This window comes from Drosophila sechellia, chromosome X (assembly GCF_004382195.2).
Source record: "Drosophila sechellia strain sech25 chromosome X, ASM438219v1, whole genome shotgun sequence".
Taxonomy (NCBI): Eukaryota; Metazoa; Arthropoda; class Insecta; order Diptera; family Drosophilidae; genus Drosophila; species Drosophila sechellia.
In genome coordinates this window covers 106,465-126,173 of record NC_045954.1, presented here as the reverse complement: position 1 = coordinate 126,173, position 19,709 = coordinate 106,465, and the positions used below count along the sequence as shown (strand labels likewise).

The following is a 19,709-nucleotide window of genomic DNA, read 5'->3' as shown; positions in this document are numbered from 1 at the left end:
ACCAATAAGTTAAAGGAAATACAGTTCGAAGTACAAATAGTTTTGCAGGAGGAACAGAAAGCTATTGATTCAGTAGCCTCGATGATGCGATTAGACATGACCAGGATAGATTACGGTGCAGAACTAGATAACTTGCATATGTATTGAAAAGGTTGGAGAAACCAGCTTGAATTCCCCCACTCAATGTATCCAAAATGAAAATAAGTCAAATTTGCAAGGCGCATTTTGAAATGTTTAAGTAAAAAATGTTTTAAATATTTTAAATTGCTCCATTTAATCCATTTATAATAAACTGATTGTAAGACAATGTATTTTATTTTTCCTTACATTATTTTGGTATTGAACCCCATGCATACAACGTAATATCTTAGACATATCGATGTTGGTGACCGAGGTACTATCGATAATACTATCGTATTTTTGCAATTCTATTGCACGGCTCTATCATTTCCGTTATTTCAATTCAACTAAATTATAGTCATTGAAGTACCCACAGAAAATGTGTCGAATTTTTGTAAAGCAGCTCTTCGAAAGTGAACTTCACCGAGAAGAACAAGGCGATTAAAGCAAGCAATAGTAAACAACAAGTGTCTCCAGTCCCCGTCGATAAGCGTAATGCGATAATAAAAGTAAACGCATTATCACTTTATCCAGAGAAGATAATATCGAGTTCGGGATGATATTCTTTCGAAAAGTGGCCTAAAGATCTGTTGAAAAGGTGCGCAACTTTTTTTCAGCAATTCGGAGCTGTGCCTGTGGTTAATTTGCAGCTTTGTCAGATGGTATACTATTAAAAATCTGCCGGCAGTCTGTAGTTGATTTGTACGGGATTGGAGGATATTAACGCATTTCGAAAGTATGAAAATGAGATGAAAACAAAATTTTCAAGTTGACATGCAAAAAGATCAAAAATAATCTAACTTTGTTGGACTGGAGAGCCAGTGATTTCGAAAACAGAACAAGCAAACGGAAGAACTGGAAGCTAAAGAAGACACTTCCGAAATCTGGGTAGCATTCACACCGCTTAAATTGCCAAGTTAAATTTTCCTTAAAATCCCATAAAATTAAATTTCCTAACCCAACGGCTTCATTAACTCGACGATTTCCTCAGTGACAGAAATGACGACATGAACTTATAAGAACTTGCAGTTCGCCCAAATTGATAGCAATCCAGCGGATTTAAGCGCAGTGATCTAAAGTAATCCAAAGGTCCCAAAAATATTATTTCAGTTGGTTAACGCTCTGATCATTTTTAGGACTCAAGATAAAAAATTCGAGACGTTTGAGACATATTCGAGTACATTGTGGTCATACCTGTTAAGAAATTTCAATTACTATTTCTAATTCCTAGAGCCTTTGGTGAGCTCCATTCCTTACGTACTCGCATCGTGACTTTGGATTTGTTGACTAAATCTCCAAGAACAGTCCGAAAGCGCGAAACAACCTGGACGTGGAGGAGAATTGCAAGCAGACGGTGATCTAATTCGGCGCCAGTCGGGCATCCCATTCGCCGAAATGAGGGTATAAATCCCTCTTCGTTGTAGAGGGATATGTGCAGCCAAAACAAGAGGACGAGGAAAGGCAATAATATCCAGGCCTAGCTTGAAAATGTATAAAGTTCACAATATAATTTTTAAAATACTAATATAAAAATCATCCCTGCAATATAATTACAATGCCTGAATAATAATCTCGAAGCCCTATAGCAATATCTAAATAGATTATTTTTTATTTTAAGTCATTTTTTATATAAAACGTAAATATTAAAAAAAAAAGTAAAAAAAACGGAATTTTAAAGGCATACATATTTTATATCAATCAGCCGAAAAAACTCGCTACCACTACTTCTGTAAATTAATATATATATAATATTAATATATTATATTAATATTATATTAATATATTATATTAATTATTAATATAATATAATATAATTAATAATTATATAAGCATTTATATGTATATTATATATATAAGCAATAATGCATATATATAATTATATATATTGTAGATATATATATATATATATAAATATGTATATGTATATATATATAAATATGTATATGTATATATATATAAATATGTATATGTATATATATATAAATATGTATATGTATATATATATAAATATGTATATATATATATATATATACATATATAATATAATATTAATATTATTATTACTTGTAAATATATTTATGCATTTTTGATTATTATAATAATTATAACTTAATAAGTAATAATTTATATATATTATAAATATATAGTTAAATATATACCTATGTTTGTAGATATATACGTTAATTATTGAATTATTTAAAATATTTGCCATTTTTCTGCCCTTTTTTTTGCAATTGTTGCGGTAAGCAGAAGTCGCATCCAAATGTACATATCTAGTGAAGTACGTGTATATATGGGAGTAATTTTCAGTAAGCGGAGAAGCAGCGATGTACAAGTGTTAAACACTTGCTAATTCCAGATGTGCGATGTGCATGGATGACCCGACAATGAGCTGATATGTGACATCCCTGGACCCTTACATAGATCCTGGTGTTTCCCTTTTCCTCGTCATATCATCATATTCGGTTTATAATTGCATTTACGAATTCTGGTATATACAGTAGGCAGCAGCAGGATTTTATGGTGTTTTCGGAATTTAATGGCCTTTTCCGTAATTTCAAGGTAGTTGGGCGGTTTTATATATAATATAAGGGGTTGTCATTAAGATCGAGACGTGGCGTATGAGTAGGCTATCCATCAACTTCGTTCGTATTATTACTATTGTTTGTAAAAAAAATATAATTTTTGTACATATATATATATATTTCCATATGTATCTGTGTAAACTGCTCACGAAATCCTAATCCTTCTTGATCCGTGCCTGAAGAAAGCAGTATAGGATTCCTGCCTGAGCCATAACGTCGACTGTGCTGGCTGCCAGTGGATCCTTCTGCTTCACCTGCGTTTGGCCCGGCCTCAGCAAGGTTGGTCCAAACACCATGGCCAGATTGTGCAACGACATCTTGTTATCTGTCTCCTTTTCGTGGACTCTACAATAAGTAGTGACCAAAATAAGTGTATTTTAAACGTCCATGTTGCTATAAAAAACAAACCTTATTAAATGATCTAATATCGAAGTAATGGAGGCTTTGTTGGCCTGTGGCAACTCCTCAAAAACTTTGAGAAGTTCGTTGATTCGTGTGGATTCGTTGTTGTTGCTAAAGGCGCTGAATGTGTCGAAAAATCGTGGATAAAGTTGATCCGTGAAAAGAGCCTCGGGGAGCTCCCTTAAAAAAGTTTTCAGAATGCCAGTGACCGAATGGATGTCCACCTCTCGTAGCAACTGCTCCGCCTCATAGGCATCTGAAGAAAATAAAATTAAGTGCAAATTAGTAATAAGACATGGTTACCCATCAAAGCCATATATTCACCAGACTCAAAGGCCTTCTTCAGCTTCGCCAAATCTGAAGCGGAACCGCTGACGCGGTAGCAGCCAACCTCCAGCATACCACGCCGCTCTACCTCCCGAATGCAGGCGCCTATGATGAACGGAATGTCGCGTTTTTCACGTCTGAATAAACAGAAATATATAATTATTCCTTTTTTAATAATATTTGCACAGAAAGTTTATTAATATATTGAGTTATATCTTGATATCAAGATCTTCACTATTTTCATTTCACGAAAGGTGGTGCTGTTATTTTATATATGGAACTATTATTTACTTTAATACTTGACTCATTTTGGCACCGAAAAGGGCTCCTGGCTTTGTGTTGCCGCGGAAGAGCTCGCCTGGTATAAAACGGAAGCTACAGCCGAGCTCTAAGGTCTCAGTAAGTTTAATTGACTTCGGCTGCGTTGTTTCTGTCAACCAACTTAAACTCAACTATGGAATCAAGCGGAATTATGAATTATTAATGTAAAATTTAATAACAAAGATCAACTATTAACTCCCACCTTAAGTATGTGCTTGGCTTTAAGAACCGGTCGCTCTTTAGCCTCATATAGAAGAATGCGCACATTCTGGCTGCCCTCTAGTTCCAGCATAAAACTTTCGTTCCAGAGCGGCATTTGACTGCGACATATCTTCTTGGTGGTGGCCTTGCGAAAATAGTGGCCATAGGAGTCCACCTCGACGCATATGTACAGGTCGTTCGCTTGCTCCAGTCCTTCCAATCCCTGGACTCCCATGTACAGGTCTCCAACCAGCAGGCTCTCGTCGTTAGTGTTACGCATAAGATATGAACCCATTTCGGTTTTCATGCCCTTCTGCATGGCCACAATGAAAGCGGTAACCTCCAAGGAATTAATAGTATTTGCTCCAGGCAGGTTGCATTTTTGCTACATAAATATGTACGTGATTTATCGCCTTATTAAGCCGATGTAGGTCACAGAAACTAACCTTAAGGGATAAGATTGAGTCCATCCACTGGGTCCTCTCAAAATCCGAGCTAAGAAAGAAGGTTATGGTTTTATTATTTGCCTTGTTCCCCAGGCGCAACACTAAATTGGGCGTTGCCAGCACCAGCTGTGATTCCAGATCCGCCAGCTTACGGCGATACTTATCACCGGAACGAAAGGCTCCACTTCCACTGTTAGCCACCTCCATGGCCAATTGATCTCGAACAGAACGCAAATTGCGTTTTACTTGCGAAATGTTCGCTGGACTAGATTCCTTAAGCTCCACCGCCGGATCTGCTTCCTCGTAAATGGATACGTCCTTTAGCGGAATGAACCACTTGAGCTCATAGTCGATTCGATCACGGCCTAATGCCTTGTATTTGGCACATGCGATGACATCATTAAAAAGAAAGAGATGACGCAGCTTACGATGCCCATCGACAAGTTCCACAATAAACGAATTACGCACCATGCGTCTTAAATTTCGATTTGATTCAATGGGCAGCCGCTGATTGACCACATTGAACTGATTTAGGAACATCTGAATAATCTTTTGCGCCTGCCTTAATGGCTGGTGATCCGGATGCGCATTTGGGGTTTCGCGCAGCAAGTCGTTGAAGACCAACGCGTTAATTTGCACCCTCGCAACTGGTTTGTGCAATAGATCCTCGAGAGTTAGCGATTGTTCCGTCTGCAGATTAAGCACAATAGTGGAGACGATCTTTTTGAACTGGGGGTTATTGGCACTGCACTTTTTCACCGTCTCAATAGCATTTTTGTAGTTGTGCAAAAAGGCACTGTATAAGTCAAACATCTCTGCCAGTCGACGAAACGGCTCACCGATCAGCACATCACCACCCTCGTGAGACACAATAGTCTTTAAATCAGATAAGAAAGCGGTATGCAGATCAAAAAGCTCATCAATTTTGAAGAAAATTGTGTTCTCCTCCTCCTCCCTGATCACAGGCTGCGAAGTAGTTAGGGTTGCGTGGATGGCCTTCTTGTACTGCATTTGGTAAGAATAAGAATTAGCCATATAAGCAATTTTACCTTATCATTAAATCACGTTGTAACTCCGTCACGACCCCCACTTTTTAATACCCTTTTAGAGTATTAATTTCAGTCAGAAGCTTGTGACGCATAAAATAAATTTTTTTAATCAATATCAACAGGAGGTATATAGGTCGGAGCGTGCCGGAACGGGCCGAAACGGACCCATATCATACAACTGCCATAGGATGAATCGAAAAAAAATTTGTTTTTTATTTTATATTGATGCAAATCAGACGACTAATTCATAAAGCTGTCATATGAGCAGTACGAAAATGTATTAATAATAACTTTCTTCATTCCTGCTTTAACTAGTTTTTAGTTTAAAACTGAAATTTAAACAGGATATAATTTATCGTTATTTTTATATTTAATTTTAATATCCTGAGAAAACCGATTTCTATACCTTCCCACAAAACGAAGTTTATAAGATCCGAATTACTTACCTGCATCATTTTATTGAGGCATTCAACGTAGATAGTCTCACTTTGAATAATTGAGCTAAGTATGGATCGTATTTTAGCACCGCGCGCATTTCCACAAACCTGTGAAAAAGCGAATCACTTGGATGAGATGTGTAGTTGTAAGTGGTATAAAAACAAATAAAACGTGTTAGATGAGGTCAAAACTTTCCTAAACCCGCTACAGATGCCTTTTCACAACTATATATTATACATGGTGTCGTCGAGCCGATACAGTTAGTTGTAAAAAAAATATAACATTTTTGCAAGACTACATACACACTGGCTACAAACCCAAATTTGCATGAATGAGACAGAGAAAGGTATACTGTGATTAATGAACAATAGATAGGAGTAACCAGTCAGAAGCGATGTAGGAAAATCGATCATTAGTGTTTGTTGGTTTAATTGTGGGCGAAAGCTTAAGCACAAACTATGGTAAAACTTAACTGAGAAACATGCAAACTATATAAATTAAAAACAAGAAAAAACAATGTACAGATATATCCAAATGTATGAAAAGATCTATAGTAGCCATACTACATTAATAAGCATCTACTGTTGGTAAATTAAAGCTACAAAGTCGAAGTAAGAACCTTTGACTGATTATCCGTATCCGGTACTTACAAGTATCGCCGAAACTAAGTTCTGTTGGGAAAAGAAAACAGAAACGAATAATCTTCGTTAGTTCAGTGTTAGTTATAAAGTTAACTCTTAGAGTGTTGATGGTTATGAATTTCATTAAGGATTTTTAATTGAAATGAAATCTTAATTAAGCGAAACAAAAATAATATTATTATAAACAATAGAGAATGCTATAGTCGAGTTTCCCGATTATCAGATACCTGTTACTTAGCTAGTGTTAGTGCGAACACGAAGTTTCATCATATTTCTGGGATATCGATAGATATTGGGGAATAAAATGAGAAAACGTTTTAAATTTGTTGAAAAGTGGGGCTCGACTGTTTTGGCGGCTTAGGGGCGTTTGAGTGGAAAAAAGTTTTTTGGCAAGTCGATAGAAATTTAAGCGACTAATAACATTATAAAAAATATGCAACAATTTTTCAAAAGTGTGGGCGTGGCAGTTTTAGGGCTTTAGAATGGGCGTGGCAAACATTTTTTTGGGAAATCGATAAAAATTAACAAGACTAATAATAATAAAGCTATTGAACAACATCGAAAAGTTTTTAAAAAATGTGGGCGCGGAAGCTGTGGGCGGTTTTAGGTCGTTGCAATCATTTTTTTTGCAAATTGATGGACGTTTACAAGACTAATACAAATTTGAAAAAAGATCAAGACATTTATTAAATGTGTGGGCGTGGCAGTTTTGTTCGGTTTGTGGGCGTTAGAGTGGGTGTGGCAACATGGATCAACAAACTTGCGCTGCGTCATTGTCTCTAGAATCTGTATGCTAATTCTCAACCTTTTAGCTTTTATAGTTCCTGAGATCTCGACGTTCAGACGGACAGACGGTCATTGACAGATCGACTCGGCTATTGATCCTGATCACGAATATATAAACTTTATTTTACTGTACGAGTAACGGGTATAAAAATATGAATTTTTTGTTCTGAAGCGCTGGATTTCAGGGCACTGTAAATTAGCACATGCATTTTGAAAGCAAAGTCGTCTAAGTCATTTGGGCTGGTAATGCATTAGCCTACTTGTTAGCTTTTAGACACTTTGCTAATATATGTTGACTACGATTGGGAGATGATTAAAAACGCAAAATGACAGAAATAAAAAGGTTTGCTTGGGCACTAAGTAGCCGGATAACGGACACAGAGGACTGGGGCAGGGGCGGTCTTCAATGAACTGACAACGAACCTTGCGAATTGCTCCCGGAGTAGTTTGTGTTGTGGTTTGATTGTCGTGCGAAATGGTGCGTAATATGGGCGGACCCTCGTACTCCCCGTCACTGTCTAGCGAACTGGAGCGCGTCTCATTACTTTGCCTTTAAAATTATTATACAAAATATAAGTATCAATAATTTGATTTGATTTTATCTGAAACTTAAGCTCACTGTAGGAAGAAATCGATGTTGACGTAGTTAGAGGTCCTGCCTGGAGATTCGGGATCCGCTACATTAGCCAAAGGCAAAATGCTGCTGCCAGGCGTCGACAAATCATCGCGACTGGATGAGGATCCGGTGCGACCGGGCTTAATGAAAACGTATTCTCCATCGCCATTGTCGAGGGGTACGCTATCATAGTACGGTTCACACTCCGCTAAAGCTCCGCCGGCTGCCGCTGACTGCTGGGAAGCCACCGCCTTTGCACTTTCCGAACTTAGCGAAGACACGCTTTCGTAGCTCTTGATCTGCTTGTAATAAAAAACCGGCAATCGTTAGATTACTTATAAACAGAGAACTCATATTCCGTACAACGTGTAAATTTGTGGGGGTGTGACCCAATTAAGAAACGATATTTCCTCAAACCTATTAAAGAAAGTCTCAGCTTACCACCTCCGGTATGCCTTGTGATGTCAGCGACTCCTTGGATCCTACACTACGCTGGTTGGCACCCGTTTCCCGCGATTCCGTTCCATTGTCCGCATCGATAGCCTGCAGGCGCGATCTCCTTTCCAGACTGCTAGTGCTGAGCAGTGAGCTGCTGTCCGCCATTGCCATTTTTCCGGTTTTACTTAGACTACCAGTTGGCGAGGCACCGACTCCGGTTCGTCCAGGAGTCAATGATCGCCCGGGCGTGGAGGAAGTGCGTCCTAGGCTACCACCTCCAGAAGGCGAGGAGTCATTCCTCCTCGTTTGTTCCAGGCTGTCTGCCTTGCTTACCATCTTACGACCGAGCTCCTCCATTAATTCAGGATTGTTTACGTTCACAAATTTACTAAGCTCCGGTGTGGTTTTCCGATTTGCCGAGTGCTTGGAATCCAAATTATCAGATGATTTCTGACGCAGTATATCAGACGGCTTGATGTTCCGCTCCAACGAATTGCCCAAACTGTCAATGGAGAGACTGCCGCTTGAACTGCTCGCTATCGTGTTGATCAAATATGTCTCCCTTTTTGGCGAAGACGATAGCTGCTGGCTGGGAATGGTAGGGGGCTCAACTCGCCGAATGTTCTTTGGCGGAGGTCTGGGAAAAAAAGAATAAGAGGCATAAGGAGAATGCAGTATTCCTAGTATAATAGGAACTATAACTTTACTTAATACTTGTCCTTGCGTGATATGCTTAATTTTCTACTTTTTCTCACCTGGGTGGCATTTTCTTCTTGGCATCTACGTGGGCAGCGTACGATGTGAGCGATGGCGAAAGCGGGGGAGCGGTGGCTTCCGAATATCGAGAAAATGTGGATGGTGGAGTGGGTTGCTGCTGCGGTTCACTGATCCCCGATGACGAGGTAGTTCCATCATCGCTTTCTTTGTCTTTGGCCTCTTTGACCTGAATGACTGTAACGTATTGCGACGTCGACTTGCGCAACGGTTTATCGATATCTACATCGTTTCCTAGACGCCCTCCTGCCACGTTATCCGGCTGGGCTTTTATAGACGCCGCCAATTCCGTGATGCACTGCTGCAGGGCCCCATCGGTGTCCTCACTATTACTATCCTTGTCTCTGTCTTCTTCCCGCTTTAAATACAGCTCCCCTGTTCGTTTGCCGTCCGCCGTGATCTGAGTGGAGTGAAGCGGTCCGCTCACCTTTTCCGATCCGCTACAACTCCCACCTATAACGGCATTTGTGTGTGTTGTGTATTTGTTGTCTGGCTTGAGCGACAGGCGATCCTTGTCCTTGGCGCCAGTTAAAGAAGAAGACTCGCGCAGATTTAAACTAGATTTCTGTGAATAAGGAAGGAAGTGAATAGAAGATATTAATTAACTTGATTAGAGAAGTGAATTTCATTGAATTTGCATCTTAAGAAAGATAGATACAGAATGACTTAAGAAATAAGGTAGGCGGTGGTTTGCTATTTTCAAAATAATTTAATGAGGGGGAAAGGGCTCTTTATTTTTAAAAAACGTTCAATATTATACAAAAGGAGGAGTAGCCTGTATGAAAATTCGAATACATACATAAAAACATTACGTGTGGAATTTTCGACTCTGCGAAAATTGACAATAGCCTAAGATATACTTATTTCCTCTAATAATAATTAGGATTGGAGACAATTTTGGTCAGTTTCCTCTGTCCGGATATTATATGGTGGTAAATAAATATTTAATTCCCACAAGAGTACAAACTCCTCTTTGGAACTACATTATTTTACCGGTTACTTGTAGAGTAAGAATTAATACTAAAATTTGGTATTTCGTATTTCGGACCCCAAGAAGTAAATAAAATATGAATCAGGATCACTCTAGCACCCACACACTGCAACATGCTATCACGCCTACAAGTTTAAAAATGTGCTGCTTTTTTAATTGAATTTTTTTTTTTCAAATGTCTTTAAATTTTTAAATTCTTACCACGCGTATTGACTGAGTGAAGGTTGTTTGGTAGTCAAGAAAACTGACTATAGAGTTCTCTCTTCGTCTGTATAATTTTTGTGTTATTTTTTATTTAGACTCCGAGAGCACAGAGCATTTAATTTCATTTAATTTGATTGCTATTCGAGCTTTTCTTTACATTAAATGTGCAAACGCCAACAAACTTGGCTGAATCTCAAACACCGTTGCGTGCGTTGAATCTGCCACATAGTTTTTTCCTCATTATTTGGGTTTAAAAATTACACGGGTGAGCAGCAGAAACAAACCGATAACCAAACAAAAAAAAGTAAATAACTGAGAAAGCAGCAGCCATACAAGGCGCTTACTACCAAGAATTGAAAAATGTCTAACTTAAAATTGTATGGTTACCGGATGGATATCTAAGTGGGTGGTTGGTTAAATGAGAGCAGAGAAATGAAGAAAGCGTGCAATTTAAAGCCCAAAAGGTCGACAGCGCTAGAGCTGTAGAGAAAATTGGAAGCTCTTTTTTTTGGTGGTATTTCTTAATTCTTTGGTTACAAGATAGTATATACACTTATAGATAAAAGAGACCCACATATATATGCACGGATTCTACGTGTATGCGCGTAGTTATAAAGAATTTTGCGATAAGTATTTTATTGATTTCGACTTGTCATAATACAGCTAAAATTGTTGTAGCTTATGTAGCATTTTCCATTTTTAATTTCGCTATGTTGAATATATGTATATTATTGCAGTAGAGATTTCGTTCTTAACCAATTACTCTTACGCACCCCTCTGGACCATAATTTAAACTTCTCCTTAAAGGAAGCCATGCTTTAAATTCAGCGCCACTTTGTTGAGCTATTTTTCCTTTGATATGGTTTAAAAATTGATTGGGTTGGAAGGAAAATTAGAGGTTAACAAAGACGAAGTGTCTATGACTGGGAGGTAGGATTTGATTCAACCGAAAACACGTTAACACACACTTGCGCGGTAATGAAAAACGAAGTACCGAGCTCTTGAACGTACAAAAAATTTTAATAGTTTACGTAATGCCTTGTTATTGTAGCCCTTGTGTTTTTTAATTTAGGCTATTAAACAGGCGGTTGTCCGTAACACAAATATAAATGGAACTTTTTCTTTAACTATATTTACAGATATTTTTAAATTTTATGTATATTATGAATGTATGAATGACGCGTATCCGTATACGTCCGTTCGTCCATCCCGTCACTGTTATTCACCAAAAACTATACTGACGACAATAAATGAAGCGACGCCAGCAGCAACGCTAGAAACCTAAAGAAAATAAAACTCACACACGCCCGACAATCCCGCCCTCTGTATAAAAAAATGCTGGTGTGGGTAGATAAGGGCCTCCATTTGAGATATCAAACCGAGTGCTAAAAGTGGTAGAGCCCATGGACAACGCACACGTAATCGCAATTTTTCTAACTAAATAAATCAAATACTGTACCTCAATAAAATGTTTAAAAGTGTTCTGACTTGAACTCAGCTAAAGTTTGAGTCGTTTTAAAATTAATTAATTAATGACAGTCACGTTATTAGGAAAAACAAGAGAGAATGCTATAGTCGAGTTCCCCTACTAACAGATACCCGTTAGTGGGAATGCGAACGAGAAATTTCATAATTTTTCTGGGATATCGATAAATATTGGTGAATAAAATGGGAAAAAATTAAAAAATTGTTCAAAAGTCTGGGCGTGTCAGTTTTGGCATGTTTCGAGCGTTAGAATAAGAGTGGCAAAAAAGATTTTTAGCAAATCGATAGAAATTTACAATACTAAAAAAATAATGAAAAAATATCGAAACATTTTTCAAAAAAAGTGGGAGTGGGTTTTGGGCGGTTTTAGGGCGTTAGTCGATAGAAATTTACAAGACTAATAAAAATATGAAAAAATATAAAACGCTTTCGCTGCGTCTATGTTTTTCGAATCTGTATGCCTAATCTCAACGTTCTAGCTTTTACAGTTCCTGAGATCGAGACGTTCATACGGACAGACGGACAGGGCCAGATCGACTCGGCTATTGATCCTGATCAAAAATATATATACTTTATATGGTCGGAAACGCTTCCTCTGACCTATTACTCCACAGCTTTTACTTCACGAGTAACGGGTATAAAAATACCCACATCCAAAACTCAACGCGTAAGTAAGAAAATATCTACGTAGAAACGAAACGAACCAGTAGTTTGTGCAAGGGTAACTAGTATATATACACAAACAAGTTAGAATGCTATAGTCGAGTTCCACGACTATCAGATACCCGTTAGTGAACGAGTGGGAGTGAAAAGGTGAAATTACATTTTTTTAAATAAAAAAAGATTAAATGATTTTTACAAATTTAGCGAGTGGCTGCTTTTTGCTTGTGAGTGTTATTGTAACAATTATTGTAAGAAATTAAAACAACATATGATAAAATAAAAAATAAGCAAAAAAGAGAGAGCTATAGTCGAGTTCCTCGATTAGAAGTCGGAATTCCTTCCAATCGGAATTTATTACAGAACTAAAAGATTGCACACCAATCCAACTTTAAATATCTTAATTTCCCAATAGCTTATAAACCCCTGAAGCTAGACTTGTGTATGTCGCTGACAATACATTTAGCACGCTTTACACACTTTTTTGTCCAAATATTCAACATTAACTTACAAAGGAATAATTATGCTTGGTGGCAAAAATGGATATCAGAACATTTACTTGTTGAATTGGTGGACACTAGCTTCTTGCTTCGTTAAAAAGTATTTTATTTCATTTAATAAGTACTTAAATAATTTATTTTGTTTAATAGGTATCTAAATAATTTATTTTGTTTCTAAATAAGTTTTAATTAATATATATATATATACTCACAAAATCTTTGTCAAAATTAGTGTTGCTTTCTTCTTGTGGAGCTCCATTGCTGCTGCTGCTACAATTGCTGTTATTGCTGTTATTGCAACTACCGCTAGCAGCCTCAAAGAGTGCCTTTGGATCCCCGCCAGAATCGCGATACCGTTCCACGTCGGACAGCAGTCGCTCTAGATACTCCACATAGAGCGTCTCCTGCTCAAGCTCCTTGCTCAGCTCAATAATGCGCACCTTGTGCCGCTCGAGACTAGCCCGAACATCCTGTTCCCATGCATCGGATAGAGAGCTTTGCGGAAATCGCTGCATCCACAGACGCTGGAAGTCATCGAAAACACTCATGTTGGTGCAAGCGCCTCCTTCAGGTGCTTGCTCTTATAATAACCGTTTTCTTTATTAATTCAAAAGATGCGGATGATGATTATTCAAGATGATGACGCGGAGAGGCCGTTGTTGCCTTTTATGTAACAACAAGCACCAGCTGTGCGTTGTCGCCTTTTTCCCCTGCAAAAAAATGTTTAAGTTAAGTAAAGGTGTCCGTATTTCAATTTCCACAGTAGAAATCTTAAATATACTCTCAAATAAGCAGACACATACAACCACAGGAAGAGTACCTTTATGAGTTCCATTGAATAACTGTGAATAACTTACCAATAATTAAGGTGTCATAAAAACCGTGTGTCAAGCACACTATATTGATTTAAGCATCGAAACATCGTTAGAATAAGATTATTTCTCGGGCTTTTATATAAATGTTTAAAGTACTTCATGAACCACAAATTATTTGTAATACCTTTAAAGCGGCAATGAGAATTTAAGTTTGTATCCTACCCTGAACTGCGTTTCTTTGTACATGTTACTATTAAAGCAATAAGCAACCTAAATTTATCCTACTACCTGTGTAAGGGGTATCTGACAGTCAAAGAACTCGAAATCTAGTTTTGGTCTTTGCTTGATGTTATGAAATTTAATTATCCGAGGCATAAGTCGTTCGATGGTGTATAATATTTAAATATTTTTGGATCATTACAATACTAACAATAAAAGATATATATATTTTGATTTTATCAAGACGTATGTATTTAACATGGGAAAGACAGATAAATATATTCTTAGTAGTTTTAAAAAATATATATTAAAATAATGTTTGATCAGAATAGGTAAATATTAAGATTTCCAATTCAAAAATGGGATGAGTTTTGAGAATCTAAAATGTAAGATTTTAATTATAATGGGATTAAAAGGTAGTTAACGCTCTCTAGTTTGGGTTAGAAATAAGTGGTCTTAAAATTGTATCAGTTTGCACTTGCACTTGTTTATTTTTTTTATTATTTTGTCTTATTTTTTGTTATTGTTGTCCAGTTGCAGATGCAATAGTAGTACTGTTGCTTTTCTGAACCCTTGACAATCCTATCGTGTTTCGCTCCCTTGTATTTGTTTTTATTTGTATTCCTTATATCTAGATAGTTTTCTCCTTGATATTTATACAAATGGTTTACGCGTGCAGTCACATGAGTTTAGGAGATATTCTCCGTTTTTGTTATTTATCAAAACTACAACAAAAGCGTAACACAAACATATAGCGCACAGACGCACAGAAAATAAGTGATTCCTTTGATAAATGTTGTTTTTCTTTTGTGGTTTATATTTAACCTACTCCTTATTACACTTGTCTTCTTTTGTCTTTTCTCTTTTTAGAAACAAAATCAGTGGGCGTTGCAGCCGCAAAAAATTTATTTTATACACGTTCCACTTAAAAAAAGTTGTGCTTTAATACACGCAAAGATGTATTTTTGTCTTCTATTCCGTTTTATATACAATTAAATTCCGCTCAGAACAAATTTGGATACACAACTTTATTTAATTTACTTCAAAGCGAACACACAAATACATTTACATATATACAGCATAAGCGGTTTTGGCATTGGTGTGCGTAAAACTCGGCTTTGCTTTTCCTTTGGAATTTCTTGTTTTCCAAATCGCCACTTACGTTTCATTTTCGAACACGAGTTTTATTCACCATTCTCACAATTTACTTTTACATTGATTGGACTTTAACAATTAGACAAAACAGAAATATTTTCGCAGATTACCAGCGAAGCCGATTTTACAAAAAATATCGCTTATCGATTGCATGTGTATACTAGAGGTGGACTAGCAACTATCGCCAGTATCGATGTGTGCTAGAAAAAATACTAAAACACCGGAATATTTATAACATAAATGGAAAAAAATTTTCCCTTATAACCATTGCTTAATTTTAGGTTTAGTATTTAACTAATCCTAAAAGTTCTTGCTTGATTACCAATTAATGATAAGCTCTTTATGGCATTAATATTAATTAAAGTTGCCAGAATTCGAACAGATTTTTAACTAAATAATATAATAAGTAAAATTAATTATATGTAATTAAACAATCTAAATACAAGGTTAAAGTCCAGCAGACATCATTGGTCATTTATGTAAATCGGTTTTACCCTTGCGGTTCCCTATTTTTAGCCAAGAAAACGTTTCAAATCGACCTTAAGTCGGCTTATCACCAGCTGCCAGATAAAATAATACGCTATACAATTAAGTCGCTACTTCTGACTTTACTTCTTTAGTTCTTGCCGGCCTCTTAGTCACACCAAACTTTCTATTTCTGACGCTTCACAGTTTTGGATATGGATTCTAACGGCTTACATTAAGGCGATGGATGGACTCTTGTCTTATCTCCAAATAAAAACTAGATAACGGGATGGATATATAAAGCGCCCTATACCGCGCAATTTTCATTTAATTAATTCTTCTCTTGGTATTCTTATAATTTTTAGCTTGTTCCAATTTAAGTTCCTAGTTTAAGGATCCACACAATAAATGTCGTAAGTTCCTAATGGTATGAATAAAAAAAAAGCTGTAAATTATTATTAAGTATACTGCGAGAGGATTAAAATATAAAGTACATATTTTTTTTGACTTAATTCTTTTGCCAAAACGCGTAAATCTTATTATTTTAAGGTGTCTATAATATATATGTACGGAATGGGCCTTTCGATCGCAGTACCCGATGGAAGGTGAGCCCGGAAGCTGTCAGAGTTCACTTAAACATGTTTTATGGGGAACTATTTGACGCCTTTGGTGACCTATTTGTCGGGTACGATGGCAAGTGTCCTCCCGAAATAAATCGCACTTACCAACTTAAGTATTCTATATTTGGGAACACTAATGCATACCGTCAATCCGCAATCTAATTCTAGGTGCTGCAAGAAGTACGCCGTATGCTGGATTATCCTGGTGGTGACCGCATTGGGTGTGACCTTGGGTCTGGTTTTTGGACTCCGGAGCAAAGCGGAAGAACCACGTCGCATTGGCGCCGTGGCATCGAATGGCGTGGGATGTGCAGAGGTTGGAGGCTCCATTCTGGATATCGGAGGATCTGCTGCAGATGCGGCTATAGCCACCATGTTGTGCGAAGGCGTAATGCTGCCCCACAGCTTGGGCGTGGGCGGTGGGTTTGTTGCTACCATTTACTCAAGAGAGACAGAATTTAGTGAGGTTCTAATTGCCCGAGAAACCGCTCCAGCTGCGGCCACGCAGGACATGTTTGTCAAAACAGAAATCACCGGCGCATTGTCCTGTGCCGTTCCCGCCGAAATTTATGGATACTCCGAGCTGCACGATAAATATGGCCGCCTGCCCTGGAAAACGCTTTTCCAGCCCACCATTGATCTCTGCCGCCGTGGCATCCTGGTCTCCAGGTATCTCTCCGGAGTCCTTCAGCGCGAAGAAGAGCGTATCAGAAACGAACCCTCCATGGCCGAGATTTTTATTAATCCGAAAACGGATGAGGTCTACAAGCAGGGCGAGGTCATGTACCGTCACACTTTGGCCGAAACTCTGGAAATCATAGCGGATGAGGGCGCCAAAGTTATTTATGGCGGCGGCAGGGTAGGGAGAAAACTGGTGGAGGATATCCAGGCTATGGGTGGCATTGTTACCGAAGAGGATCTGCAAAGTTACAAGTGAGTATGGAGTGAATACCTTAATTAGCTGATATTGAATATCAATTTGAATACCAGTCAACTTAATTGATATATGACTTTGTAGTGTTCGCTGGGAAATGCCGCTCCACTCCCACTTCAGTGGTGGCTACAAGTTACTCACCTCGACACTGCCCACGAGCGGGGCCGTGTTAACCTTTATGCTGAATGTAATGGAACCGCTGTATACGAGCAATACGGACAAGTACTGGCAGCGTTTAATCGAGACTTTTAAGCACGCTTACGGGCATCGTACCAATTTGGGCGACATCCACTATGAACCAGATGTGCAGGAGATGTACGAAAACCTTATCGATCCGGCCTTTGCCGCAGAGATCCGTAAACTTATTTTAGACGACAGGACCTTCGAGGACATGTCGTACTACGGAGCCAATTTTGCTAATGAGGAGGATCATGGTACAGCACACATATCCGTTTTGGCACCAAATGGCGATGCCATTTCAGTGACCAGTACAATAAACAGCCATTTGGGAGCCAAAGTAAGATCTCGCCAAACAGGCTTTATACTCAACGACGAAATGGACGACTTTAGTACGCCCGGAAAGGTAAATGCCTATGGCATACCCGCCAGTCCCGCAAACTTTATCAAACCAGGCAAACGGCCAATGTCCTCAACTTGTCCCAGCATCGTTTTAGACACCCATGGGAATGTTAAATTGATTGTGGGTGGTGCCGGTGGGTCAAAAATTACCACCTCTGTTGCGCAGACTATTCTAAGGTACTTTGTACTCCACGAACCTATTGAGAAGGCGGTGAATTCAGGACGATTGCATCACCAACTGGCGCCAATGCACATTGACATGGAACCAAATGTTCCCAGGCATACTGTCGCCTATTTAAGTGCTATTGGACACGACATCAGATTTCTGGAAGATGATAAGGCATATTCCGCACAGACGGCCATTGGAATCTTGGGCACTGAACCACACCCCGTCTGCGATCGTAGAAGAGTGGGGAGCGCGGTGGTAGTCGAACCAGATAGATTAGAATAGATGTATGGGATGTTCATTTCATCTTAAGTTTTAGGAAAGCCCGTTAGAATATTTTTGTGGTGTTCATCTGAATTAAATAAATGTAGGGGAAGATCTTTTCTAGATGCTTTCTTTTATAATACACCGTTTTTATACCCGTTACTCGTAAAGTGAAAGGGTATACTAGATTCGTTAAAAAGAATGTAACAGGCAGAAGGAATCGTTGCCGACTATATAAAGTATATGTCGAATTATCTTCGTCTCCCATTAGAGCGTAGCGCGTTTCTAACTATTCACAGGCGATCACTCAAGCATACTGTCCCGCTCGTCTTTTAACAGCCTATACGAACACTCGAACCACACTCGGCTGCAACGTCGCGACGCATCGTTGTGCAACTAAACAGGCGACGCGTCGTTGTCGCCCCGCTCCAACGGTACTTGCAGAAAAACGACGGACAACCACAATGCAAAGACGCAAAACATAATATGATGAAATAATTCGAGTTCAGGCGTAATCTTCTACTACTAATACTACTACTACTCCGACACGGCCATCCTGACTCTAACACGACATCGTGTTCCATTCAATTGTGTTTTTATAAACAAAAGATTTAATATTTCCATTTCAATTCGTACAAACTTATCAAGTTAATTTCACAAAACAGTATCAAGCCTTCTTAACCAATATCTTGACATAATTCTTACTATAATGTAATTTTTAACAAAATCAAATATTCTTCTTCATTCAACATTACAAATTCAATGCCCCACACGCCATGATCAAAACAAACATCAGTTTGTTTTGCACTTGTGCTTGCATTATTTATCTGGTCTTGTTACTCTGTCATTTTCTTTGGCCAGCAGTAAATCTTTCATCACCTTTATTGGTGTGCTTCACTTTCTTCAGTGGCTTCAACATTTTCATTTTCGCTCTCTTCATCATCCATTGTTTCCACGAAACTCCACCAACAACAACAACAACAGGCGCCATGCTCATTTGATACACATATTACAAATTCAATTCAAATTCAAATTCATTACAAATTCAATGCCCCACACGCCATGATCAAAACAAACATCAGTTTGTTTTGCACTTGTGCTTGCATTATTTATCTGGTCTTGTTACTCTGTCATTTTCTTTGGCCAGCAGTAAATCTTTCATCACCTTTATTGGTGTGCTTCACTTTCTTCAGTGGCTTCAACATTTTCATTTTCGCTCTCTTCATCATCCATTGTTTCCACGAAACTCCACCAACAACAACAACAACAGGCGCCATGCTCATTTGATACACATACAAATGATGCCCACTCAATAACGGAACGCTTTCCGTGAATTTCATTATTCGCTGCTCCTTCTTAACACAACGGATCAACCAAAGACACTAGAATAACAAGATGCGTAACGCCATACGAATTTTTGGCACACGATTTTTTGGCCGTGGCTCTAGAGGTGTCTCCAGGCTCTGTCGAGTTTTTGTTCGAGAGCGAGAGAGCGGATGGCGCTACAG

At 38.3% G+C, this 19,709-nt stretch overlaps 2 protein-coding genes across 7 annotated transcripts; one reads left to right on the top strand and one right to left on the bottom strand.

Annotated features, from left to right (window-relative positions):
* Positions 1–2,616: 2,616 nt before the first annotated feature.
* LOC6620586 (active breakpoint cluster region-related protein) lies at positions 2,617–15,316 on the bottom strand. 6 transcript variants are annotated; one of them, XM_032726340.1, is made up of 15 exons: positions 15,181–15,314; positions 13,197–13,694; positions 9,126–9,709; positions 8,374–9,007; positions 7,936–8,234; positions 7,740–7,866; positions 6,540–6,560; positions 5,898–5,996; positions 4,403–5,407; positions 3,958–4,341; positions 3,726–3,886; positions 3,432–3,571; positions 3,114–3,363; positions 2,855–3,050; positions 2,617–2,778 (listed from the first exon to the last, which is right to left on the bottom strand). In XM_032726340.1, exons 2-14 carry the CDS (start codon positions 13,530–13,532, stop codon positions 2,861–2,863), a joined length of 4,230 nt encoding a protein of 1,409 aa, XP_032582231.1. In that variant the 5' UTR covers positions 13,533–13,694; positions 15,181–15,314; the 3' UTR covers positions 2,617–2,778; positions 2,855–2,860. The 6 variants fall into 6 exon arrangements, with proteins under 6 accessions (XP_032582231.1, XP_032582230.1, XP_002044789.1 ...); XM_032726339.1 differs by having other exon boundaries at positions 2,637–3,050; positions 15,181–15,313; XM_002044753.2 differs by having other exon boundaries at positions 2,637–3,050; positions 7,936–8,231; positions 15,181–15,313.
* Positions 15,317–15,941: 625 nt separating this feature from the next.
* Positions 15,942–19,367, top strand: LOC6620588 (scoloptoxin SSD14). Its single transcript, XM_032726347.1, has 3 exons — positions 15,942–16,051; positions 16,427–17,191; positions 17,277–19,367. The coding sequence occupies exons 1-3, from the start codon at positions 16,047–16,049 to the stop codon at positions 18,220–18,222; spliced, it is 1,716 nt and encodes a 571-aa protein (XP_032582238.1). The 5' UTR covers positions 15,942–16,046; the 3' UTR covers positions 18,223–19,367.
* Positions 19,368–19,709: the final 342 nt, after the last annotated feature.